General features: G+C 39.5%; 1 protein-coding gene across 1 annotated transcript; it reads right to left on the minus strand.

Moving 5' to 3' along the window:
* Positions 1 to 25,360, minus strand: RTL4 (retrotransposon Gag like 4). Its single transcript, XM_019426885.2, has 3 exons — positions 25,264 to 25,360; positions 13,526 to 13,574; positions 1 to 4,078 (listed from the first exon to the last, which is right to left on the minus strand). Exon 3 carries the CDS (start codon positions 3,820 to 3,822, stop codon positions 2,935 to 2,937), a length of 888 nt encoding a protein of 295 aa, XP_019282430.1. The 5' UTR covers positions 3,823 to 4,078; positions 13,526 to 13,574; positions 25,264 to 25,360; the 3' UTR covers positions 1 to 2,934.
* Positions 25,361 to 26,872: the final 1,512 nt, after the last annotated feature.

The following is a 26,872-nucleotide window of genomic DNA, read 5'->3' on the forward strand; positions in this document are numbered from 1 at the left end:
TATAAGCCAAAACCAATTTATTTATTTATAATGAGAATTAACTGCTAAGTATGCTATAATACTCATGTCAGCTGGCTAGCAAATTTTCTTCCCACAACAAAGTTTATATGGGAACATAATTACAATCATATTACTTCTTAGAGCATGGGGTCACAGCAAAGGGAGTTAGGTGGCAACCTTAATGGCTAATTACACAAATTGGAATGGCCTGATGCCTCCGCTCCACTGTACATAGACCTACGAAATCAGCTCTTGGTCGATATCCCCTCTCTTAGTCTAGAGAGATTACAGATACCATATGGCTCTTTAATCCCCCCCCTTTTCTAGACTCCCTGAAGACCATTCTCTTGTTAACCATTCTTTCTTCAGACTTATCATAAAATCATTAGATTTTATCTTGCTGGATGGCAATCATGTAGCAGATCTGCCTCCCTAAAACTACAATCTTGATTGGACCTGGGGGCTCCCCAAGCCTTTGTAGTTGCAGACTACATCTTTAAGTAGGTTATAGCTCATGTGTTCTCAGTAGATTTTAATTAGTTGCACTCTCAGAGAAGTTCACTTTGGTATAAGTTTGGGGGCAAACGTCTGTAGAACTCTATGCTAAATAAAGAGTTTATTCTAGTTGAAGTGAATGGTGTCATTATAACAAATATTGAAGGGGTAAATAAAATGGTTGCTAGCTAGTAGACAGTAAAGCATTATCCCAGTATCTTATTCATATGCTCAGTATGCCTGTTGGATTGTATCACATAGAGCATAAGAATTTCTTGTCTGAGAATTCCTCAACAAGGGGCTTCTAGAAATTAGAGGTTTTATAGCCCAGAATTAATGATCTGTTCTGAGAGGCTCTGAAAACTGAAGGTTTTTTGGAGAAGAAGGTGATGTTGCTGCAGAGGGAAGGTCCAAACAAGAAATAAGGTGATGCATCTTTGTGAGAGAGCACACAATGACAAATTGTATCCCTAATATAAAGAAAGATTGTGATGAAGCCAACTGAATGCTACCATCAGCATTCTGGGGCCATACTGGGGTCAGTAAGGAAAGTGACTGGAGGCTATTGGGTTAGTTCTTTATTACAGAATTGGTGGTGCTAGATCAGGATACCTCCAGGCAATTGCAAGACACTTAAAGTTCAAAAAGATCTATTTGTCAGAGGCTTTCATACAAGCCCAGTACCACATGGGAATTTCTTGGCACAACTGGTCTCCTTGTTATGAGAGCATATGGAGTAAGGTGGATGTATAGCAAACTGTTGATAAAGGAAACCTCTTGTGAATGCAAATAAGGATTGGCACGGTGGTTAGTGAGGCATTGATGGACAAAACGATCTATTTGTTAGTGCTACAGGATGAAAACAGTAAGGCCTTAGCTGGGTTTAAGTACTGTCAAAGTTAATATCATTCTTCAGGAACAAGGCCAAAGTACAATGACGCTTCATATTCTGAGAGGTCTTGATGGTTGCTAGGAATTACTGATTTTTCTTCAGGAAATCCATTATGGGGACATACATCAGCACCAAGAAGCAAGGAACAGAGGACTGATGATTACCAGCAAACATCAATTATCACTGCACATCCTTAACATTTTAGAAAATTGTGTCTCTCCAACATGGCACTACTTTTGTTCAGAAGCATTAGGAATCCATACACAGAGCTGCTGTGTGCTAAAACCACAACACTAGCAATCAAATCCTCACTTCTTCTTAAGTTTTATGTATGGATGGTGTTAATATATTTGCCCCAGGATTTTTCAGATGGGACGGTTCAGAGAATTGTCTACCATTAATTGCTTTTCAAGATTCTCAACTAGATGAGGCTCCCCAGAGGTGGTCCATAAGGGTATAGAACTCAACATTTGGGCAGTGATCCCAAATGGTGACCACACTAAGGCCTATGGAGTCAGAAACTACTACAGGGTCTGACTCTATGTCTTTAGTGAAGATTTATTTAGTTAGGTTCCCTTCCCTGCCAGGTATAATAGACATAGTAATTATGATAAGACTCCTTCCCCAACTCTCACTAAATATTTGTCAGAGGTCATTATCCTAGACCATTTTGACTTGGCTATTAGACATACTATAACCTAAAAAAGGTTATTGAGGTAGAGGGGAGGAATCTGGAATTAATAGGGCCTTGCTAAAACATGTACCTGCCTGAAAGGCTAGTTCTCAAGGAAGTGGACCAACAGTTCCAATCAGAGTGTTCAAAAGGCCATGCCATCTGGTTAGTCAATAGCCAAGAGATCCAGTTTTTTGGGTCAGCAGAAGTCTTTAAATGGCAACAAAATACATAGCTGTATTGAAAGGTAGTAGAGCTGTGTTTCCATGAGGGTTGGTTTGTGTTGAAGCTGGCCTCTCTTCAATAGGTGGAGCAGGTTCCAGCCTCCAGTAGAAAAATGTTGGTAGGATATGAAAAAAGAAAAGAAAAGAAAAATGTTGGTAGGATATGGGATGCAATTAGGAATTCAACCAAAGGTCTTAAACCAACAGGGAACTAGAATATAGACCAATGAGGGTGAAGGTGAAAGTCTTGGGCCTAATCTTAGTCCCAGAAGACTTAGGCCAACAAACTCAACCCAGATCTCATTCACTGGAGGGAATGGAGTTCCCAGTGTACTTTCAGGGATATTTTCATTGGCTTAGACTGGCCAGTTTTGCCTACAGAGTTTCAGTACTCTTGGGTTATTGGTTCCAAATGCAGAGAGTGCCTGCGAATTGTTTTCATCATTGTTGGGTTTGGTTTGGTTTGGTGATGGGTCACCAAATGAACAAGATCTGATTATTTAAACTCCCAGAATCACATAAGTTCTTGACTGTCCATGAAGTGGTATCACAGTTCCCCACCTGTATTTGAAATGTTAATGCGGGATATAAATTAATAAGGCTGGAGGTGAGAGGGATATAAGTTTACAAAGTGACCTGCCTGGGCTCTCTTACTGGCGAGTTGGGTTATTTATCCTTGCTGGGGCCCGAGAACGTTTGGCAAGGCAATCTCTTGTGAAGTGACCAGCCTGGCTGCAGTAGAGGCACAGCTGAGCTTCTTGCTGGCGGGCTCGTTTGGCTGGGGTGAGAGGTGGCTGGCTTCCACGCAACTGTATAGGCTCTTCCTTGGCTGATACATCTGTGGGGCTGGAAAAGGGTTGGTGTTGGATCAGGGAAGCCAACACTGGGAGCTGCGTCTCTGACTGTAGGAGCTCTGGCCTGTCACTACGTTTCTTGTCCAACTGAATACACTGAGTGATCAGGTCTGGAAGGTTGCCCATCATATCTGTGTCACTCACTTCATCCTGGATGGAGTCAGCTAGTTCCTCTTGGAAGTGGTCCCTCTGAGTGGTTTCATTACAGCTCAGATTTTGAGCAAGGAGATTGAAAGTAGAAGCATTCTGCTGAGAGGAGTTGTCCTCTTTGTTCATGGGGTCTGTTTCCTGTTTTGTAGGCTCACCAAATGATTGCTGGAACTCAAAAACAAACTTTTCATATTGTTTCAGCAAAGTGCTCTGGTTAGGCCCAGATATGACTCCACAACTTTCCATCTGCTGAGCTAGGTAGTTTAAAAAGAACTTGACTTGGACATCATCTGCAGGATTGGGGATCTTGACGGTCGTCAAGAGATTGTCAGGGTCACCATGAAACTGAGAGAGATGCTCAAGTGAGCAGGGTACAGACATCAACGGGGTTGCCAGGGCAGGCATGATTTGGCCCCTCAGTTCAGGGTTCTCTTCTGTCAGATGCTGTATTTGTGGCTGCAGAAACAGATTTTCTTCCTGAAGAGAGGAATGCTCTACCTGCAAGGTAGGTGGTGTTTCTGTGTACTTCTCCATTGTACCTTCTGGAATCAAGTGAGACTAAGGAGAACTGAGTGCCAGTATTTGAAACCAATGGGCAGACAGTAGGGTTTCCTCTGTTATCAGAAAGATAGTATCAGAAGCAAGTAGCCAAACCTGCTGGCTATGAAGCAGTCACAAGGGGACACTGAGAGCTGAACTGGAGAGATGCCAAAATTGTTGTCCACTACTCAATGTTGTCTCTTCTCATGGAGAATGTCAATGTTCTGCACATTCAGAAGTGACAAATTACCTTAAGACACATAGAGGATTTGGAATTAAGAAGACGAATACAAAAGTCACAGTAGATTTCTCTCCCCACCCACCCCTTGTATACAATATAAGGTAAATTTGCCCTCAAACTAAGCCTTTGATTCTCAAGTACCTCTTTTTTATCAGTGAATCAAAGAATTTTACAACACAAAGTGATCTTAGAGGTTATCCAGGGCAAACTCAGAATTTCATGAATGAGAAAACAGAGACCCAGAAAGGTAAAGATGTTTACCCAAGGTCACACAAGTACATAATATCAGAGCTGCATGCTCATCAGTACTGCTGTGTGAAACAGCACTTCCTCCAGGACCACAAATGTGTTCATTTGTACAAGCTACTTGGGCATGATGAGGGCTCATGCCCCTTGCTATATAAAATGTGATCTGGAAACCAGTACCATAAGCATCACCAGGGAGACCGTTAGAAATGCAGGCTCTTAGGTCCCACCCCAGACCTACTGAATTAGTATTCCACTTAAACCGATTTGCCAGGTGATTCAAATGTGCATTGAAATTTGAGAGAAAAGCTTCTCTAGAGAGGATTTAGTCCTCATTAGAATAATCACTGGTTGGACTTGAACCTCAACACCCCAATCCTGCATTGCTGTGGCGATCTGATTGCTGTGGCGATTTGATTGCTGCGGCGATCTGATTGCTGCAGTGGCAGTTAATCCATATTTTTCTAGATTCCTAGTCCTTATCTAAGGTCACATTTGGTTGTCATGGAGATGATTAAGCCACCACAGGCAAGATGAAGAGGTGAAGTTGGAAACTTAGTAAACAAGAACAGAGTATTCATAGAAGTATAAAGATCAAAATGTTTAGCAGTTATCCTTGCATTGATAATAAGAATAAAGCAACCCATTAAAGTTAAAAACTAACCCCAAACATATGGCATATCAGTTGAACTATTGTGCAGCATAATTCCTCTCATGGTCCTTCCCTTGTGTAGCACACCATTTAATTGTATCAAAATCGGCCACTAGAGGGCAAAAATGTGTATCCTTGAATGTAAAACTTGATTCTTTAGGCTTGATGGCTTCTCCTGTCTCGATCTATGGAAGAGATTATTGGAAGACTGAAATTGTGTAAGATTGGTGGCCAGAAACTTAAGCAAAGACTAGCATTAATCAGTTGGATGACACAGAAGAACTCATTTGGGTCTTCATTTCCTCTTTCATCTAATGAGGATGACTATCTTGTCTATTTCAGAAGGGTGTGGTGAATATCAATGAGACAGTAGATAGGTACTCTGAGTGGCAGAGAGAAAGAGAGAGACAGAGAGAGAGAGACAGATGCTCCCCCAATTTTTTCAATGCAGGTAACAATACCGTTGGTGAGGCTCTTCCTTTATCGCATATTGCAAAAGTAGGGAGATACTGTCATATTCTTTCCTTCTTTCTTTCCATAACTCAACAATCTAGTCTTTCTATTTTCCAGGTGCCCATCCATGAGTTTATTGCTGCCAGTCTAGCTAGGTGTCAATTGAAAGGTAAGATGTTAGTTAATTAATTAATGAGGGTTAATGATTGGCCTTTCTCAAGGCATTCCCTTTGTCCTCAAATTTTAATGTGCATAAGAATCAACTTGGTCTTAATCCCCAACAATTCCTATTCGATGGTCTTCTATTCAATAGGTCTGGGGTAGGTACCAGGAATCTGTACTTTAACAAGCTGTCCAGAGGATTTCTGGTGTTGGTAGTCCCTGTGAGAAAAGCCACCCAGATGAACCTCAAGGAATAAATCCATATTATAGCATCATAGAAGAGTAAGAATGGGGAGAGGACACATTTGGAAGTAGGAGGCATTCAAATGACATAGAATAGGTGGTAACCTATTGTACTTCTGCAAAAAGCCCATAGAGCTCACACTGTTCTTTACAACTGTTCCTCTCTCTCAGACAGTAGACTGCAAGAGTTTAGCATGTAGGTTCTAGAGTTAGACTGACCTGGGTCCAAATCCTGGCTTGGCCAAAAGTTGCGTGGCTCTGGAATGTTATTTAACCTCTCTGAGAATCCATTTCCAAACTTTAAAATGGAGGTGATTTTGGGGTGCCTGGGTGGCTCAGTCAGTTAAGTGGCTGACTTCGGCTCAGGTCATGATCTCACGGTCCGTGAGTTCGAGCCCCGCGTCGGGCTCTGTGCTGACAGCTCAGAGCCTGGAGCCTGTTTCAGATTCTGTGTCTCCCTCTCTCTGACCCTCCCCCGTTCATGCTCTGTCTCTCTCTGTCTCAAAAATAAATAAACGTTAAAAAAAATTAAAAAACTAAAATAAAATGGAGGTGATTTTAATACCTTCCTCACAGTGTTGTAAGTATTAAATGAGATGAAAAGAGATTAGCACAGCTTCGTGCAGATGGCACGGGCTTCATAAATGTTAGCTATCATTTTTCTAGGTCCGCAGTCTGTTATCTGACTGTGTTTTAGAATTTAATTTTTTTTGAATTTTTGAAAGGTAACACGGAATATGTACTGCTTATTATATAACACTCCCAGTTGTATCTGGGAAAACATCCCGTAATTAGGCAATTAACATTTCTGCAGGAAAATAAATGTCTAAATATTCATACTAAAAGAGATCAAGACTAGGTTTATGTCAGTTTAGGTCAGATTTGACACCAAATTAATGAAAAAATATCTTCCATTTTACAGAGCTTTTTGATTTCAGAATTGAAGATAAGGGATATGGCTCTCTCTACCAAGCTCCCCTGTTGGTTGGAAAGTATGACTATAACTTCTCTGTTCCTGCTTTCTGCCCTTTCCTTTGACCCTCAGCAGTTCCAGACTATCTGTCGAGCTCTCCTGTTTCTTTACAGAATTATGTATTCAAGGTGGCAGAGCATTAATTTTTCTAATTATGTAACATTGGTGAAACACTTGCTAAAATTGTAAGCATTTGCCCAATGCAAATTCTACAACGGCGCTGTTGTCAATGGCAATTGCTTAATCCCTCTAAGAAAATCTATCTTGTCTTATCATTTTGGAAATTGCTCTCCTTTTAGAGGTCAGTGGCCTTCTATTAGATTGTCCCAGCAGATCATGGGGTAAAGCATGCCAGTCTGGAGATAAAGCAGACTGAGCTGGGACCTCAAATGCACAGACTTCAGAAATCAGACTAGTGAGCCTGGACCAGATCTGACACAAAACTGCATACGTTTAAGCTTTTACTTGATTGGTATGTATTTCACCTACAAAAACAACAACACAAAAATAGGTCTAGTAAACTTCTACAGGCAGGCCATTTTGGTGTTTGTGTTCCATTTGGCTCAAAGACACGGTTGACAGTTTCCTTGCATATGAAACTATCCGTACTGGAGTCCCTTGAAACTCCATTTGGAGAAGAGCCTGAAGTACCTTGCTGCTTATAATAGAGCATTGTGACCTTACAATACCTTATTTTCAAGCTGTTCTACCCAATACTTTGGAGAAGTTTTGACCTATTGCCATACAACTACCCAGAGCACTTGCATTTTTCCCCTTGAACTCCAGACTTTATAAGTAAGGGAACTTGTGGCCATGCGAGCTAAACTGAGACATAAACAATCCTCAAGAGGTAACCACAGGGACATACTGTTTAGACTTGTCTGGAGACTTGGATGTGACCCTAGCTCTGCCACCATCTAGACTGACAACCTTGGGCAAGTCACTTCCTCTCTCTGGGCCAGTTCCTGTATCTGTACAATGAAGGAATTGGGTTTCTCAAATTTTATCACACATAAGAAATTCTGATTCAGAAGAGTTAAGAAGAGACCCAGAAATCTGAATTTTCTATAGGCACTTCAAATGATTCTGTGGTAAGAGGTCTTCAGATTTTACCTTGGGAATCTTGGGTGACTGACCACACAGAGCTCTGACATTTGTCAGAGGTTCTCAAGTTTCAGGGTACATAAAAATCTCTTGGGAGTTTAACATGCAGCTTCTTGGGCTTCACCCCTAGACAGTGTAATTAAGTGGGTCTGGGATGGGAACAGATAATCTGCATTTTAATCAAGCTCCACAGATGATGCTGATGCAGAAGTTTCTCTGGTAACACTTGAGAAACCCTAGGTTTAATACTCTCAAAAGATCCTTTCTGCTTGAGCACTATCTACACTTTTGAAGGTAGAAAATATTTGGCTGCAAAAGTGGCCCCTGAGGTGTGTGATATGTGGATTGCTTCCTTCCAAGGCTCTGCCTGAGTCTGTATGGTCACATGCAAACAGTGGGCTAGTGCGGGGCTGGCTCGGGCAAGGTGAAAAGTAACTGGCTTGGGGGCAAGAGAGAGGGTCACAATTGAGCTGACCCTGCTCTCAGTCTCTATGGTTCCTGCTGGGAGGTTTGTAATGCTCTGCTCTGCCTGGGGGTGGGGGCAGAAAAGCTGTCCATGTATCCCCATATTAGAGAGAGAGCAGCAGCCCAGCTGGGGTCAATCTGGCCATTGCTATGACTCAGACCTCATACCTTCCTTTAACCTTCAACCTTTCTTCTGGCTCTGCTGGACCCATGGCCTAGCTGCTTGTGAAGTTACACATGTCATGAACGCTCCCTACAAGTATCCCCTGTTAGTTTCCCAGTTTTCCTTTCTAATGGGCATAACTCCATTAAGGAGCCACACTTGCTCCAGCAGCCTTCCAGCTCCATGAGCCTATTTAACATTCCTCCTAAGATCATGTTTCCCTGTCTCCTCCTTCCCCCGCCTACTCCGCTTTGCCTACTGTCCCTGCTGGCAGCCATAACACATGGCTGAATGTCCCTGTTTAGTCACCGGCCAGAACTCTAACTGATCGTCCAAGCAGTACATGACCCATTTGCACCATTCATTTCTCTCAGTGCAGCAGAGAAGAAGACCTAGAAGGAACGGGTGAGTTTTTTTTTATATGAAGGAAAAGACCTGGAGGCTGGTGGAGGGCAAGATGAGCCACTGGGCAGGTATCATAACACTGTCACAGAGTATTACAAATAGTTATCAAAATATAAAAGAGCATTACATGGAGTCAAAGAAAAACCCCAAAGAGAGACTCCATTTTGCCTCTTTATTGTACTTGCCTGTTTAATTTGGCCCCTGAGTGGTACTGACATTATACGGGTGGTGAAATGATGACTTCAGTGGAAGTAGGAGGTTTGCAAACTCCTGAAGATCAAGTGCGCTTAGAACTTGCAGCTCACAAGAGATGTTACACATATGGCAGATAACCTCTACAGCAGGACTGGCTCTGAGTCTCATTCAAACCTTCATGGTGGGCCCCTGACATACCGGGAATGCAGAGGTTTTGCATTTGTATTTGATAGGAATGGAAAGGACAAGTTGTTTTTATCCGGTCGTACCGGACATTGTGTGGGTATTTGCGGTAATAATACGTGTCGTTTCTTCAGTGACTAATTCATGTCAGCTTATAGACTCTAATTGGTACTAGCTGTCTGGAGCCTTATTTAAAAGTGTCCTGGACCTGGGGCCGGGCTCACTGGTAGAATGCCGTAAAGCACTGCCAGTGTTCGCCACAGACAATGGAGGAATAAATGCAACATGCTGAACAGGTATTTGCCATCTCTCTACCAGACCACATAATCCTCACAGCAGTCTTGTGTAGTAGGTATAATGATTTGCGTTTTACACATAAGGAAATGAAGCCCCTACTTCCACTTCTAAACATGTAATCCTGCTCACTTCTGCTTTCAAGCTCTCTCCCCTCACCGGAAAGCCAATTACTTTCTTCTTCCTATGCCCAGCTCGCATTCAGCCTCCTTGATGCGGCTTCCTCTCACTACCCGGGTCCTTATTAATATCTCCCTTTCCTGAGCTGTGGAAGGACACATTGTTTGAGCCCTCCAGGAAGAAGTCTCTTTCCTGTGAACCCCCATACACTTTGCACAGTGCTGGGCCCGCGAGCCTTATATAAATGTGTGTTCATAGGTGGGGCTAGGAGAAAGACAAACAAAAGAATCTCTATGAGTAGTCTGACATGAAATTAGGATAAGAAAAATAAGATCGAATCTAGTCATGAAAATCTTGTCAAAACAAGAGGAGGCTGAATAAGCAAGCAGGGGCATCGAGTCTCAGTAGAAGTGGTCTGGACTTGAGAGAAGGGCCGGCAGGCCTTGCTATCACGAGTTCTTAGCTTTTCATTCCCCTATTTTCCCTTCTTCCTTAAGCCCCATACATTTGGTAATCTTGTTATTTTGCAATCAAAAATAAATGATGGGGACTGGTAAAGACTTCTCTGCTACTTCTAGGTTCAAGAAAGCAGTCTGAGGTGAAATAGGTAATGGGGATTAAGGAGGGCGCTTGTTGTGATGAGCACTGGGTGATGTATAGAATTGTTGAATCACTATATTGTACACCTGAAACTAATATAACATTTTATTCTAACTGTACTGGAATTAAAATAAAACATGGACAAGTGTTCAGGATGGTTTGGATTATTAAATATCACAGCTGTCACATAATGTAGGAATTAAGCTACTGTTGAAGCTCTGAAACTGAAATTCAGCAAGTATGTAATTATTATATTTTATATTTTATTTTGCTAAATATATATAACATAAAAGTTAAAAAAAAATAAAGCAGTCTGAGAGGATGTTTTGCATAACTGAATGTGCACCTTGCTATGTTTTACAAGAACAATGTGATAAAACATTTTAAATTGGGACAATCTCAATAAAGCTAGGTTGAGCTGTTATCATACCCATCTAAGCACCATCTAATCAATATGTGAAGATATTAAAAGAGCAACCAAAAAGGAATTATTAGTTTCCCAGTCCCATTCAGCTTCACTCTCTATGTGTACAAAGATTCAAATATCTTAACCACTTTACGTTCATTATTTCATTCAATATTGACTGCAATTCTGCCATTTTCCAGGTCAGAAAACCAAGGCACTAAGATACTAAGTTAAATCAAGGGGCAAGGAGGAAATGGGATACATGTATAACTGTCTCCGAAAGACTCTCATGTAGAATACTTATCCTCAAGGACAAGGAAGGAGCTAACTGAAAATGCACTTGGGAGGGTGGGGGTGGAGATGGGATGAGTGTCTCCATAAAGTAATTTATGAGTTCCACATCATTGGAGGAATGTAAGCAGAGTTAGGATTACCACCTGGTGAGGAGTTAGAGTGGGGAGAATAAGAAGGCATCGTAAGGATGATCTAGTCCTTTCAAAGCTATAGATTCTATAACTTGCTTGAGGACACAGCTGAAATGTGGGCAATGACACTAAGAGTTGTTTGCAATCTAGAATCTGATCCTCAAATTCACAGTCAACCTGAACCTAACCCATCTTGCCTATCTGCAAGCTCCTATTCCTGGAGAGGACTCAGTGGCTAACGTATGGTAGGACTTGTTTATCAATTTGAGGGATTAGCTCGGTTTCTCTGTCCATTCCCAATGCCCCCGTCATTTCAAATAGTACATGCCGTTTGAGTAAACAATTAGGGGAAGAGTGGAAAAATTCTGATCTGCAGATCTCAAATAGTCATAAAATTAGCCCTTTAAATTTGAAATGAAAGGTCTTCTCCTGCATTCGTGCTCCCTGCTGTCTCTTTCATCTTTAATTCATTAAATGCAATTCACTTAGTGCTGAATACCACTTACAACTGATGAGCTGACAGAGTTTAGCCCACTTAGATTTAAACATTTTTTGCATTTCCAGGTCCTTGTGGTGTGCATGCAAACTGCAGCCCTATTCAAGGTGGAGAAAACTTAATATAAGCAATTTAGTATATATCATGTTTTTGAATTACAAGAAGCCTCCTAATAGTCAATAGTTAGAGAAAAGTATCAACTTTAGAGATGAAGAATTTGAGTCTCAAGAAATGGAAAATGATTTGGGTCATGGTCATGTTTACGAGTCTTATCGCTAAGTTCCAATCCCAAACCCCAGTCAAGCTTTCTCTCCCTCCTAGCCTTGACGATGAGTAAACAAGAAATACAGGGATTATATAGTGCAGAGGCAACCTTTTAATGTCATTCAATAATCCATAACATCTAGGGGCACCTGGGTGGCTCAGTTAAGCATCCGACTTTAGCTAAGGTCATGATCTCACGGTTCGTGAGTTGAAGCCCCAAATGAGGCTCTGTGCTGAAAGCTCAGAGCCTGAAGCCTGCTTCGGATTCTGTGTCTCCTTATCTCTCTGCCCCTCCCCTGCTCATGCTCTGTCTCTCAAAAATAAATAAGCATTAAAAAATAATAATAATCGGTAATATCCCACATACAAGCAGAGAACTGTATGTGATCTAAGTATTCTTCTCCTATCTCATTGTCATTTTGATAAACTATGAAGTAAGCAAGGTGTGTATTTAACACCTCCTCCAACAGATAAGGAAAGAGTTGTCTAAGTACATACAACTGTTTAGTATTAGATCTTAGACTAGAATCCTCAACTCTTGCTCATAACATTATGTCCTGGAAATAGATTGAACCAATAGAAAAAAATCATTCACTCTGGATTTAGACAAAATTTAGATTAAAATCCCAATCTGAATTCAAAGCCAAAGATGTGAGACCTTGGGCAAGTTACCTCTTTGAGCCTCAGTTTCTACATCTGTAAAACCTGTATTGCAATGTAGCTGTGATGAGTTATCTTGCATACAGCAGACATTGGTGATAGAAGCCACCCAATATCATATTTTCTGCAAACACTGCCCCTAGATGTTATGGATATAACATGGGTACCGAATATCCTTCTTACCAGTTCCAGTTTCCAACTGGGTATTTTGCGGAAGGTAATTCTACCCAAGTCTCTTGGTGTGGAACAAATGGCTTAAGCTAAAGCTAACTCACTTAACATATAACTTGCCTTAGTGTTTCTTCTTTGCAACACTCATATCACTTGTAATTAATTGTTATATGCCTGTTTTCCTTACTAGACTATGAGCTAATTAAGATAGGAATTAACCAATTTCATTTCTGTGTCCACAAGTGCTAACATATTTCCTTACATATAGAGGTGCTCAGTAACCCTTTGTTGGATTTATAATATCTGCCTATGACAGCCATAGTTAAAACTAGATATTAGCAAAGGTAGTCTTACTTTTCCCCACTCCCTATATATCACTTCTATTATTTTTCTCTGATGTGAGTGCAAAACCCAGCCCTGCTCCAGTGTATCTCAGCATGTTTTTGCTGAGATGCTTGAGTTAACCAGATAGAAATATAGGCAAAGATTTATGTCTATGGGACTAATGCTCTGCAGGCAATACTTCAGTCCCAGTCCTGCACTTCAATGACCTTAGCCAGAGCACTGAGAAGACTGAGAGATCCTCGAGAATGTACTTTGCTTGGATGAATGGGTTGTTTAGTTTCTTAGAAGAGCTTCAGTTTAGCTCAGGCCCTAGGTCAAGACAATTATCTAGCAAACTTAGAAAGAAAACGGATGCAAAATAATCCAAACAAGAGTTGTTTAAAATATGATATTTTCAACCACTCTTATGTGAAGACAGGAGAATCACTTACCTCTCAGATGTTGGGCTCCAAGTGGAATCAGGCCACAGTGGGACAGATCCTAGGGGATGGGAAAAGGAAAGTAAGAAGAGATGGGATTCTTTAGCATCCCAAACAGCATAAGCAACCTTAATTCTGTGCTCTTACTGTTAGAGTGCTCTGTTTTCACTGGCTGACACTCTCCAACCCTCTGACACTGGAACAGACACAGTCTGGTAGAGCTTTGGACTCTGCCAGTTGAGAGCTGTATGACCTTAGGTGTACTCATCTCTTTGAGCTTCATTTTCTTTCTTTCTTTTTTTTTTTTAGCCTCCTTTTCTTTATCATAAGATGGGGCCAATGATATCTACCACCATTGGCTATTCATTTATTCATATAATAAATTTTGACTGAATGTCTATTATATGCCAGACACTCCGCTGTAGTAAGCCCACATAGGCATGGGGATTCAAGAATTACTAAAGTAAGGTATGAAAAGTGCTTGTTGCAGTACCTGGCTCATAACAATGATTTAATCAATGATAGCGATTGTTTTAAGAATATGAGTTAGAAGGGTTTGGCAGTTAACAGCCCAAGCTCTGGAGTCAGACCTGGGTTGTAGTTACAGTATCGAGTATTAGCTTCACGTATTAGGAGAACTTGGGCAAGTTTTTTAACCTCACATACTTAAATTTTCTCACCTGTAAAATAAGTAATAATGATCATAACTGTTTTATAAGCTTGGGAAGATCAAATAAACATGAATGTGAAACATCCAGCAAGTCTTCTTCCCTCTCAAGGCTAATGACTTGAGACCAAAACAAGTCTACTTGGATCAAAAATAAAAAGCTTTTCAAGGAGAGTGTCTCCCTAGCTGCCTGAAATTTGTCTAGAGCAAAAAAAAAAAAAAAAAAAAAAAAAAGTGAAAGGAAGAACTATTGTTAGAAGGGCTGACTTGGGAACACCCAAATATATAAATCAATTAATAACAAACATAAAGAAGCTCATTGATAATAATACCATAATAGTAGGGGACTTCAACATTCCATTTACAGCAATAGACAGATCATCAGAGCAGAAAATCAACAAGGAAACAATGGCTTTGAGTGACACACTGGACCAGATGGACTTAACAGATACATTCAGAACATTTCACCCTAAAGCAGCAGAATATACATTCTTCTTCAGTGCACATGGAACATTCTCCAGAATAGATCACATACAGGATCACAAATCAGCCCTAAATAGGTACAAAAAGATCAAGATCATACCATGAATGTTTTCAGAGCACCATGCTATGAAACTTGAAATCAACCACAAGAAAAAATTTGGAAAGTCCTTAAGTACATGGAGACTAAAGAACATCTTAATAAAGAATGAATGGGTTAACCAGGAAATTAAAGAAGAAATAAAAAATGAATGAAAGCCAATGAAAATGGAAACACGACAGTCCAAACTCTCTGGAGGCAAAAAAGGCAGTTCTAGGAGGAAAGTACATTGCAATTCAGGCCTATATTAAGAAGCAATAAGGGTCCCAAATACACAGCCTAACTTTACACCTAAAGGAGCTAGAAAAGGAGCAGCAAATAAAGCCTAAAGCCAGCAAAAGAGGGTAAATAATAAAGATAAGAGCAGAAATAAATGATATAGAAACCAAAAAAGGAAAAAAGAAAAGAAAACACACACACACACACACACACACAGAACAGATCAATGAAACTAAAAGCTGGTTTTTTGAAAGAATAAACAAAATTGATAACCCTCCTAGCCAGACTTATCAAAAAGAAAAGAGAAAGGACTCAAATAGACAAAATCGTGAATAAAAGAAGAGAGATCACAACCAACACCACGGATATACAAACAATTATAAGAGAATACTATGAAAAATTATGTGCCAACAAACTGGGCAATCTGGAAGAAATGGAAAAATTCCTAGAAACTCACACTCCACCAAAACTGAAACAGGAAGAAATAGAAATTTTGAACAATCCAATAACCAGCAAGGAAATTGAATCAGTTATCAAAAATCTCCCAACAAACAAGAGTCTTGGGCCAGATGACTTCCCAGGGTAATTCCACCAGACGTTTAAAGAAGAGTTAATATCTATTCTTATCAAACTGTTCCAAAAAAATAGAAATGGAAGGAAAGATTCCAAATTCATTCTTATGAAGCTAGCATTACCTTGGTTCCAAGATCAGACAAAGACCCAGTAAAAAGGAGAATTACAGGCCAATATCCCTGATGAACCTAGATGCAAAAGTTCTCAACAAGATAATAGAAAATTGAATTCAATAGTACATTAAAGGAATTATTCACCATAATCAAGTGGGATTTATTCCTGGGCTACAGAGCTGGTTCAATAGTCACAAATCAATCAATGTAATACACCACATTAGTGAAGGAAAGGATAACCATATGATCCTCTCAATAGGTGCAGAAAAAGCGTTTAACAAAATACAGCATCCTTTCTTGATAAAATCCCTCAAGAAAGTAGGGATAGAAGGAATATGCCTCGACAGCATAAAGGCCATATATAAAAGACCCACATCTAATATCATCCTCAATGGGGAAAAATAGAGCTTTCCCTCTAAGGTCAGGAACACGACAAGGATGCCCACTCTCACCACTGTTGTTAAACACAGCACTGGAAGTCCTAGACTCAGCAATCAGACAACAAAAAAAATAAAAAGGCATCCAAATGGGCAAAGAAGAAGTCAAATTTTCACTCTTCCCAGATGACATGATTCTCTATATGGAAACCCCAAAAGACTCCACCAAAAAACTGCTAGAACTGATATATGAATTCAGCAAAGTTGTAGGATATAAAATCCACATATAGAAACCAGTTGCATTTCTCTACACCAATAATGAAGCGGGAGGAAGAGAAATCAAGGAATTGATGCCATTCACAACTGCACCAAAAACCATAAGATACCTAGGAATAAATCTAACCAAAGGGGTAAAAGACCCAGGGGCACCTGGGTGACTCAGTTGGTTATGCACCCAACTTCAGCTCAGGTCATGATCCTGTGGTCCGTGAGTTCAAGCCCCGTGTTGGGCTCTGTGTTAACAGCTCGGAGCCTGGTGCCTGCTTTGGACTCTGTGTGTGTGTCTCTCTCTCTGCCCTTCCCCTGCTCATGCTCTGTCTCTGCCTCTCAAAATAATAAATAAACATTTAAAATTTTTCAAAAAAAGAGGTAAAACATCTGTATACTGAAAACTATAGAAAGCTTATGAAAGAAATTGAAGAAGACACAAAGAAATGGAAAAACATTCCATGCTCATAGATTGGGAGAACAAATATTGTTTGAAAGCAATCTACACATTCAATGAAATCCCTATCAAAATAACACCAACATTCTTCACAGAGCTAGAACAAACAATTCTAAAATTTACATGGAACCAGAAAAGATCCCAAATAGCCAAATAATGTTGAAAAACAAAGCCAAAGCTGGAGGCATCACAATTCTGGACTTCAAACTGTATTACTTAGCTATAATCTTCAAGACAGTATGGTACTGGCACAAAAAAAAGACACATAGATCAATGGAACAGAAAAGAGAACCCAGAAATGGACCCACAGATGTATGCCCAACTAATCTTCAACAAAGAAGGAAAAAATATCCAATGGATATTCAGCAAATGGTGTTGGGAAAACTGGACAGTGACATGCAGAAAAATGACCCTGGACCACTTTCTTACACCATACACAAAAATAAATTCAAAATGGATGAAGCCTAAATGTGAGACAGGAAATCATCAAAATCCTAGAGGAGAACACAGGCAGCAACCTCTTTGACCTCGGCCGCAGCCACTTCTTATTTGACATGCTTCCAGAGGCAAGGGAAATAAAAGCAAAAATGAACTATTGGGACCTCATCAAGATAAAAAAGATTCTGGGGTGCCTGGATGGCTCAGTCAGTTAAGCATCTGACTTTGGCTCAGGTCATTATCTCACAGTTTGTGGGTTTGAGCCCCACATTGGGCTCTGTACAGACCACTCAGAGCCTGGAGCCTGCTTTGGATTCTGTGTCTTCCTCTCTCTCTGCCCCTCCCCCTACCCATGCTTTGTCTTTCTCTCTCTCTTTCTCAAAAATAAATAAACATGAAAAAAAAGATAAAAAAAAAACCTCTTGCACAGTGAAGGAACAATCAGCAAAACTAAAAGGCAACCAACAGAATGGGAGAAGATATTTGCAAATGACATATTGGATAAAGGGTTAGTATCCAAAATCTATAAAGAACTTATCAAACTCAACACCCAAAAACAAATAATCCAGTGAAGAAATGGGCAGAAGACATGAATAGACACTTTTCCAACGAAGACATCCAGATGGCTAATAGACATATGAAAAGATGCTCAATATTACTCATCATCAGCGAGTGACAGATCAAACCACAATGAGACACTACCTCACACCTGTCAGAATGGCTAAAATGAACAACTCAGGCAACAACAGATGTTGGCAACGATGCAGAAAAAAGGGAACTTTCTTACACTGTTGGTGGGAATGCAAACTGGTGCAGTCACGCTGGAAAACAGTAAGGAGGTTCCTCAAAAAATTAAAAATAGAACTACGTTATGACCTAGCAATTGCACTACTAGGTATTTATCCAAAGGATACAAAAATGCTGATTCGAAGGGGCACATGCAGCCCAATGTTGATAGCAGCACTATCCACAATAGCCAAAGTATGGAAAGAGCCCAAATGTCCATCAGTGGATGAATGGATAAAGAAGATGTATATATATCACAATGAAATATTACTTGGTGATCAAAAAGAAAGAAATATTGCCATTTACCACAAAGTGGATAGAACGAGAGGTTATTATGCTGAGTGAAATAAGATAACAGAGAAGGAAGCAAACCATAAGAGACTCTTAAATATGGAGAACAAACTGCAGGTTGCTGGATGGGAGATGGGTGGGGGGATGGGCTAAATGGGTGATGGGCATTAAGGTTGGGATGGACACTGGGTGTCCTATGGAAGTGATGAATCATTGAGTTCTACTTCTGAAACCACTACTACACTGTATTTTAACTAACTTGTATTTAATTAAATACATTAAATTAATTAAGAAAAAAGAAGGGCTGATAACTCTGATGACATTCTAAGTACAGATATGGTAGGGAAATAGTTTATAGGTGACATAAACAATTCCCTTCTTCACATTCATCACAGGTGAGAACATACTCTCATTGTATGTGTGGCCCCTTCTTATAATACACTCAAAATAGCTCCTTTGCAAAGCCCTTCTGTCTTCAGTCCCAGATTTCAGCAAAGTCACGTCTACTTCTCTCATATTTCTAATAGGTCGTATTTCCAATAAGGCTTAGTTCTTTCCACTTGTGTTTCTGTGTTCTTGATGAACTCGGTATCTAAGATGCTGCTGCCATTGACACTTGGACTGACCAAAGAATAACTGGGGATGCAAAGGGACCAGAAGTCACATGACTTTGCAGAAATCTAGCCTCTGCTTGGCTTTAAAGAAAATCTGGGGGGATATTGGGGGTATAACTCATGCACGATAAAATTCATCAATTTAAAATATACAGCTAATGAGTTTTGATAAATACATACATCTGTGTAAACACCACAACATTTGAAATATATATAGTTTCAATATATATAGATTTGTCTTTTCTGGGTATTCCATATAAATGTAATAATACAATAAGTGGTCTTTTGTGATTGGCTTCTTTCACTTAGCATAGTTTTGAGGTTCATTCATGATCATGGATATATCAGTACTTCATTTCCTTTTATTTACTTTTTTATATTAAATATAATTTATTGTCAAATTGGTTTCCATACAACACCCAGTGCTCATCCCAGCAGGTGCCCTCCTCAGTGCCCATCACCCACTTTCCCCTCTCCCCCACCCCCCATCAACCCTCAGTTTGTTCTCAGCATTCAAGAGTGTCTTACGGTTTGTCTCTCTCCCTCTCTGTAACTTCCAAAAATATTTTATTGTATTGATCCACTACATCATGTCTCACTTTGCTGATGAACATTTGGGTTGTTTCCAGATTGGGAACATTACAAATAAAGCTGCTGTAAACATTAGTGTACAAGTTTGTGTGCATACATATATTTTCACTTTTTATTGGGTTACCTAGGAGTAAGTCATGTGGTAAGACTCTTTACAAGATACTGAAAACTATTTCCTAAAGTGGTTATACCATTTTACATTCCCATCAGCAGTGTATGAGTATTTCGGTAATGAACTTTTGCCAACACTTGACATTGTCAAGTGTTTTACATTTTATTTGTGTGGTTTTTTATGGGAGATTCTGAAGGGCCATGAGCCATTTGTTCTTTCTCCTGTTGGCTGCTCACTATTATCCCTATCCCTATTTCCTTTAAAGAATATCGTAATGGGAGAAGAAGTTGTATTAGGGGTAAGGCATCAAGAAAGCTACTGTTACCTTTCCAAAGAGCCTTCATGGGAATAAGGAAGCAGTGTAATTCTGTGAAGAACAAACATTAATAGTATGGAAGCTTGAGGCAGATCTGGGATTCTTACAGCACAGAACTTTCTACAATTTAGAACTGCCTAACAACAAAGTCAATTTCATTAAAAAAAAAAAAAAAAGAGCTTTCTATCGCTGGAGGTATTCAAGTGGTTGGACAAACTACTTGTAGGGGATGTTCTGAAACAGATTCATGTACCAGACAAAGGTTGGATGAATGTCCTCAAATGTTTCTATGAGAGTGTGAAGTAGACAATATTGAAATTTTGTGACTTCTGACTCTCTGCTTTCTGCCTTTTTACCTGGACTTCTGGCTGACCCACAATCCTTAATGCCCTGAAATCATAAATGTCTGAAAATCAATCCTCACTCAAATAAGCTGAAGGTTTTTCTTTCCCAGTGTCTGAGTTGTAGTACATTCTCCAAACAAGAAGTTCTAATGGTAGAATTTCAGGCAAAGTAACAACAGTGAGTAATATATTTTGGCTAGAATCTCCTGCCTGTCATCACTCACATTAGACATAGCACCCCTAGATCATGATCCAGTCTACCTACTGGCTAATAATGTGGGGCTTGAGAGAAGTCAAAGAGAAAGAAAGCTAATGCTTCCAAATATGATTTTCAAAGCAGGGCAATGGATGAAGACTAACAAACTCCTTCTCAGCTTGGTTTTCACATCCACATAGACCTATCAAAAATTGTCCATCTGCCAACTCTTTTTTTATATCCAACACCCTCTAGCACTGATATGGTACTGCATGTTTTTAGAATAGTGCTTACATCGACTGACAGCTTTTTTTTACATATATATACCCATCAGGAGTGATGTATCTTTTATTCATCTTCACACTTTAAGTGTCTGTCAGACTGTCAAGTCACCCTATCTTCTGTAAGGATATATCACCACAAAGGAAACTGGTTGTGACCTGCCACCAGGCCTCAGGGATTCACTCTTCAGGGAGACTTTGAAGATCCACACCACAGTAAAAGATCTCCAAGCTGCAGGATCCCCTTCTTCATAAAAACAAACCAAGAAAGAAATAGGATGAAATTGCATCAAGAAAATGTTTATTTAAAACTGAAGATGAAGTTGTGTATATGAGTAAGCAAAAACAATGGAATCAGTATACTCAGGGATGGCTAAAACACCAGCTCTGAAATGGATTTGAGTTGACCTATAGTGGAGGCAGGGCATTGGGCTAAGTGGCCTCAAGCGTATTTGTCATTGATAGTGGCAGCTGTATAGAGGACGCTTTGCGTTCCTCTTCCTTCCATCCTTTATTTTCTTTTCTGCTGCCCAGATGGCTTTTAATTATTCTCATATGTAAATATCATTTATAAGTGTATTGGCAGATTATTTTTCAAAATCAAAAGAGAATATACTGTGGGTAGCATCATCTTGAAATTTGAAGTCTCCCTCTTCTGGGTCATTCCAGGAAGCTAATTGAGACACAGAGAGGGAATATGATCAACTCTCAGTGTTTCTAGGAGAAAGAAATGGAACTCTTAACTTACCATATCCAACCAGGGCCCCAGAGAGAGGACTGAAAGCCTAAATATCAATAGTGGGGAAGCCATGGTTTTAACTCGGTCAACTTTGGCCATCATTGCAGAGGATAAAGGAATGTTTGGCCACTAACTTTACTATGGATATAGTGTTTTGAACTCAAGACTGCATTCCAGTTCTCCAAAAGCCTACCCTTGATTTGGTGGTATAGATGAGGGGTTAATCTGCTGAAAGCCCTCATGACCCTACCAGTATTGGCTCAAGAACCAGTGTGAGTTGAGGTCTACCAATAAAGCCTCTAAGAAGATGGAGCTATGGAAAGCTGGAGAAAGCTGATGGGTTAACTTCCCTGATTCTGGATTCTATATGGACATTGGCTCCCACACTGTTCATTATATTAAAGCTTCATAGCTTCCATGATCTCCCAAGCAACTGAACTTTGCTGAGTTCAGAACCCACACTTCATGTCACAGGTATTACTACTTAGTGAAAGATGGGCAACACAAGCTCAGTTCAATGTAATTGAATGGCTTCTCTGGCTCTATCAGCAGATTAGTCAGGAAGGAACCTTTGCTCAAAGTTCTGGGTAGTTAGTATGACAACCAGCTAATCATGACCTAAAATAAATCTATGTATTAAACCTCTGGGAAATCTATAAGATCCAGGGTCATGACTCCAAATCAACTTGTGTTCATAAAGATGAGTAGGAACTTTACAAAGACAAAAATCATTTTTGAAAAATAATGAAAATAGGCGTTTCGTTGCTGCAGACCCATAGCCTTTTGTACCAGCTTACACAATGGGCACTGGGCCCACCCCCAACAATGTTAAAAGAAATAAAACACGTGATGGATATGAGTTCCAAAGAGAGACAACCAATAACTCCGCCACCACCACCACCACCACTCAGAGAGTACTTATTTGGGGATGAATGCGGCATTCCTGTTCTATTACTAATTTCATTTAATCATGAAAATAAGCTAACAAAGGCATTCTTAGCCTCATTTCACTGATAAATTGAACCTGAAAGAATAGATGGCTTGCCTGAGACCCCACAGTAAGTAAGTGGAAGAGCCTAGATTCAAACCTAAATCTATCTGACACAAAAGCCTAGTTTTATAAACTAATCATGCTGAACTGCCTGGTAGAGATGATCTAGTAACAAATATGCTGGCATTGAGGGAAGAATCAATTTTTTAATTGGTGGAAACTCTGAAGTTCCTAATTTGTTCCCTCTCCATCCCTCCATTCATTATCTGCCATTCCACTTTTCCCAGGGAAAAGATACAGAAATCTGGGATAGCTGAGTTAGGAAAGCAGGCAGAAGCCAATGACCAACATAAGTTTGGAGGGATTTCTGTGGAATTTGTTCATAATTTCCATATATTATAATTAATATGTGAAAGAGACCATTTCTGTTTTATAGATGGTGAATCCAAAGGGTATAATATCTACTATGGGGCCCCAAAACCCTCAACACTAGTCCAATGTTTCTTATTTAATAGGCTATCCTGTGACTGTCATTAGGGCTTCCTACTGACTGCTGCCTTTTTCTGAGTGATGAGGAGATGACCCATGCAGCAGAATTAGTGTTTGGGGCCTGTTCTGTGTCTAGCCCAGAGGGACAGACTGAAAGTTATACTGAACAACAGAGCTTGGGTTATACTTCTTACATCTGGGGTGCTAGAGAAGCCAGTGGAAATTTACTCTGGAAGTTCTACAATGAGAAATAAATTCCTCCTTTCACAATTGGAGGAAAAGTGATTTATCAGGGACTGCAAAGGAATTCTCTGGTTATTCTACATCTCTCATCAATCTCTATAAATATACATATAGAACAGAGCAACAAATCATATTTTCTTTCAGAAACACTGTTCTGTGTTCATGAGGAGACTGGTAATTTTATGAGACCTATTGATTTTTCCTAAAATAATATGATTTAGTCTTGAACTCCCATGCTCACAGATGAGGAGACGAGGGGTTGGCACTTTCAAGTATCGAGAAGATTTTTTTTTCCATTGTGAGGCAGAGGTTAAGGTTTTTTTTCAAATATCTGTGGCTTCTCCATCCCGCTTTCACATTTTCCCCATGAAATATCCATAGCAAATCAGCTTTGCTAAAGAGGAAATGATGCCAAGTTAATTTAGAAGAAAAAACTCTAGTATCGTATTTATAATAAAATAACATACAAACCATGACATGTTTTTTGCACAGATATTAAATTTATTATATAATTCAAAGAAAATACATTTTTGAAATCAAGCTAATATTTTCAAAATTTGGGTGAAATAGCATGAAAAGGTTAAACCTGACTATCTGATCACTATCTTTCCTAAAGGGGTAAAAGAGAGAAATAAAGTGTGTGTATTTGGATTTAATAATCTAATGGATTATCATAGCCTTAAGAAATAAATGGGGGTGGGGGAATAGGTTAAACAGGCGTTAAGGATTAAGGAGGGCACTTTTTGCGAGCAGTGGGTGTTGTATGTAAGTGATGAATCACTAAATTCTATACCTGAAACTAATATTGCACCGTATGTTAACTAGCTGGAATTTAAATAAAACCTTGGGGGGGGGGGAAGAAATAAATGCTTAAAAAAGAAATTTTAAAAGTCTTTATTCATGCTTTGTCAATAGTTCTCAAGACAACATTGTTTGGCTCATTTTGGATTCTTTCTAGCTTCCTCCTCACATTGGGTTTTCTTCAGCCTCCTCTCTGGCACCTTCTAAACCTTCTGCTTTCCTTCCACCTCCATCTCTCCTACCAAAAATGAGCTCAAATCCAAAGGAAGCCAATTACTGGAGATGTGTCATGAGTGCATGGAGAGTTTGTTAGCAATCACTTCTTTCAAAATTGTTTCCTTTACAAAATATATTTTCCAAAAATGAAAAAAAATCTCCCCGAAGACTGTAATACGTTTTCATAAAACTCTCAAGGAGATCAGAATAGTAACTGCTTAAAGTTGTACATAAATTATAAACAATCACACAGAGGTGCCAAACACAAAAAAAATCAAATGGATACACAGCTGGTATTCAATCTGAGTATGTTCTGAAGAAGAACTCAAACGTGGGATTATGAGTATTATAGGATGCTTGGTAGTGTAGGTGGGGGGGTGAGTATTGGTGTGGATTTACCTATGGACTCAGCTGATACACGAGATATATGGTAGACCTGGAGGGGCCAAAAGACAACAATAATTTTGTATCTAAAATTTCCAGCTTTACTTCCAATTTCTGGTCTGGCATTTAAGGGATTTAGAAGTTCCCACTATATTTTAACTACAAGTAAAAAGCTGAACAAACTGAAGGAAAAAAAAAGCCTCTTTTTAGGTCTGGTAAAGAAGTGAGGTCACAGGGCAAATCACTGCCCCATCCCAAGTTGGAGAGATACATGGAGGATGCAGAGAATCACCATTTACTAAAGCAAAAACCTCCATGGGAGCCAGTTCTGGGTAAAAACAACAACAACAACAACAACAACAACAACAACAACAAAAAGCAACCCTGGATTATAACTGACAAATTGCTGGGAGTTCAGTGTATACAACTGAGAAGTAAAAATTCCAGTGGAACCAATCATAGGAGAGACCACATTTATCTCTAGGAGTTCAATTTGACTCTCACAGTGGATAAAGGAGGAAAATCCCACTATGCTCCCAGCTGGAGGGAAAAAGAAAGATTATGAAATATTTCAGAGCATTCTATTCTTCTTAACAAGTTCTGCACTCAAGAGGAACTATTTTACAGAACCCAATCTCTGGGGGTTTTATCAAAGTCTAACCTACCTGGGAACAGTGAAATAACCAATGTCAGCCCCTCTAGTTTTCCACACAGAGGAAGGGAAATACACAACTCCAGGTCCCTCCAGCCATTCTGTCCCACCTAAGAGAAGAAAAACAAACAAACAAACAAACAAACAAAACAAAACAAAACAAAAACCTGAAAAGCACTGGTAAATTTCACAGTCCAGACGCATAGGGCCTTCAAAACCATAGGACTAGAGAACACTTTCCTCCTCCTGACAGTTTACCACCACATTACTAAAATCCTATTTACTGCAGTTTCTTTTACCGAGTACATCATGTCTACTTTCAACAAAAAACTATAAACCATACTAAAGGGCAAACAAAACAAAACAAACAAAAAAAACACAGTTTGAAGACATTGAACAAGCATCATACCTAAAGTCAGATGGCAGGAAATTTAGAATTATCAGAACAAGAATTTTTAATTCTTCTGATTTCTACATTTAAATTTTTTAGGGGCACCCGGTGGCTCAGTTGGTTAAGCGTCACTCTTTGGCTGAGGTCATGATCTTGTGCTTTGTGGGCTTCAGCCCCACGTGGGGCTCTGTGCTGACAGCTCAGAGCCTGGAGCCCGCTTCTGATTCTGTGTGTGTCTCTCTCTCTCTCACTCCGCTACTCCCCCACTCACACTCTGTCTCTCTGTCTCAAAAATAAATAAATATTAAAAAATTTTAAATTTTAAATTTTAAATTCTTTAACTGCTAAGGACTTTAATTGAAAAAAGTAGATAACATACAAAAAACTGGATAGTGTAGGCAGAGAGATGGAAATTCTAAGAATCAAATAGAAATGTTAGAGATCAAAAGCACTGTAACAGAAATAAAGTATGTTTTTGATGGCCTCGTTAATAGGCTAAATGGGGCTACGGAAAGAGAATCCCTGAGATTGAGATTGAGATTATGGTGATAGAAACTTTCAAACTTCCAAAACTGAAAAGCAAAGAAAAAAACCTGAAAAAAAACCCAGAACAGAATGTCCAAGAACTGTGCAACAATTACAAAAGATGTAACATATGCATAATGGGAATATCAGGAGAAGAAAGAGAAAAAGGAAAAGAAGCAGTATTTGCAGCAGTACTGACTTAGAATTTCCCCCAAATTAATGTCAGACACCAAACTAAAGATCCAGAAAGCTCAGCAAACACTAGCCAAGATGAATGCAATGCCTTCCCCAAAATTCTACACCTAGACATACCATTTTCAAACATCAGAAGTCAGAGACAAGAAATTTTGAAAGAAGCCAGAGAAAAAAACACTTTACCTATAGAGGAACTAGGATAAGAATTACATCTGCCTTCTCAGAAACCATGCAAACAAGAAGAAAATACAGTGAAATATTTAAGTGTTGAGAGAAAAAAATCAACCTAGAATTTTGTATCCTGTGAAATTATTCTTCAAAAGTGAAGAAATAACGACTTTTTCAAAGAAAAACTGAGGGGATTTATGGCCAGCAGAACTGCCTTACAAGAAATGGTAAAAGAAGTTATTTAAAGAGAAGAAAAAGAATGATACAGGTCAGAAACTCAGATCTACATAAAGAATATCAGAAAATGAATGTGAGAGCAAAATGAAATTTTTAATTTTTCTGA

Source organism: Panthera pardus, unplaced genomic scaffold (genome assembly GCF_024362965.1).
Source record: "Panthera pardus isolate Hobbes unplaced genomic scaffold, ASM2436296v1 HiC_scaffold_27, whole genome shotgun sequence".
In the NCBI taxonomy this organism is placed as follows: Eukaryota; Metazoa; Chordata; class Mammalia; order Carnivora; family Felidae; genus Panthera; species Panthera pardus.

Excerpts from the sequence above, each read along its gene's own strand:
- RTL4 (XM_019426885.2), bottom strand. The coding sequence starts at position 3,822 with ATGGAGAAGTACACAGAAACACCACCTACCTTGCAGGTAGAGCATTCC.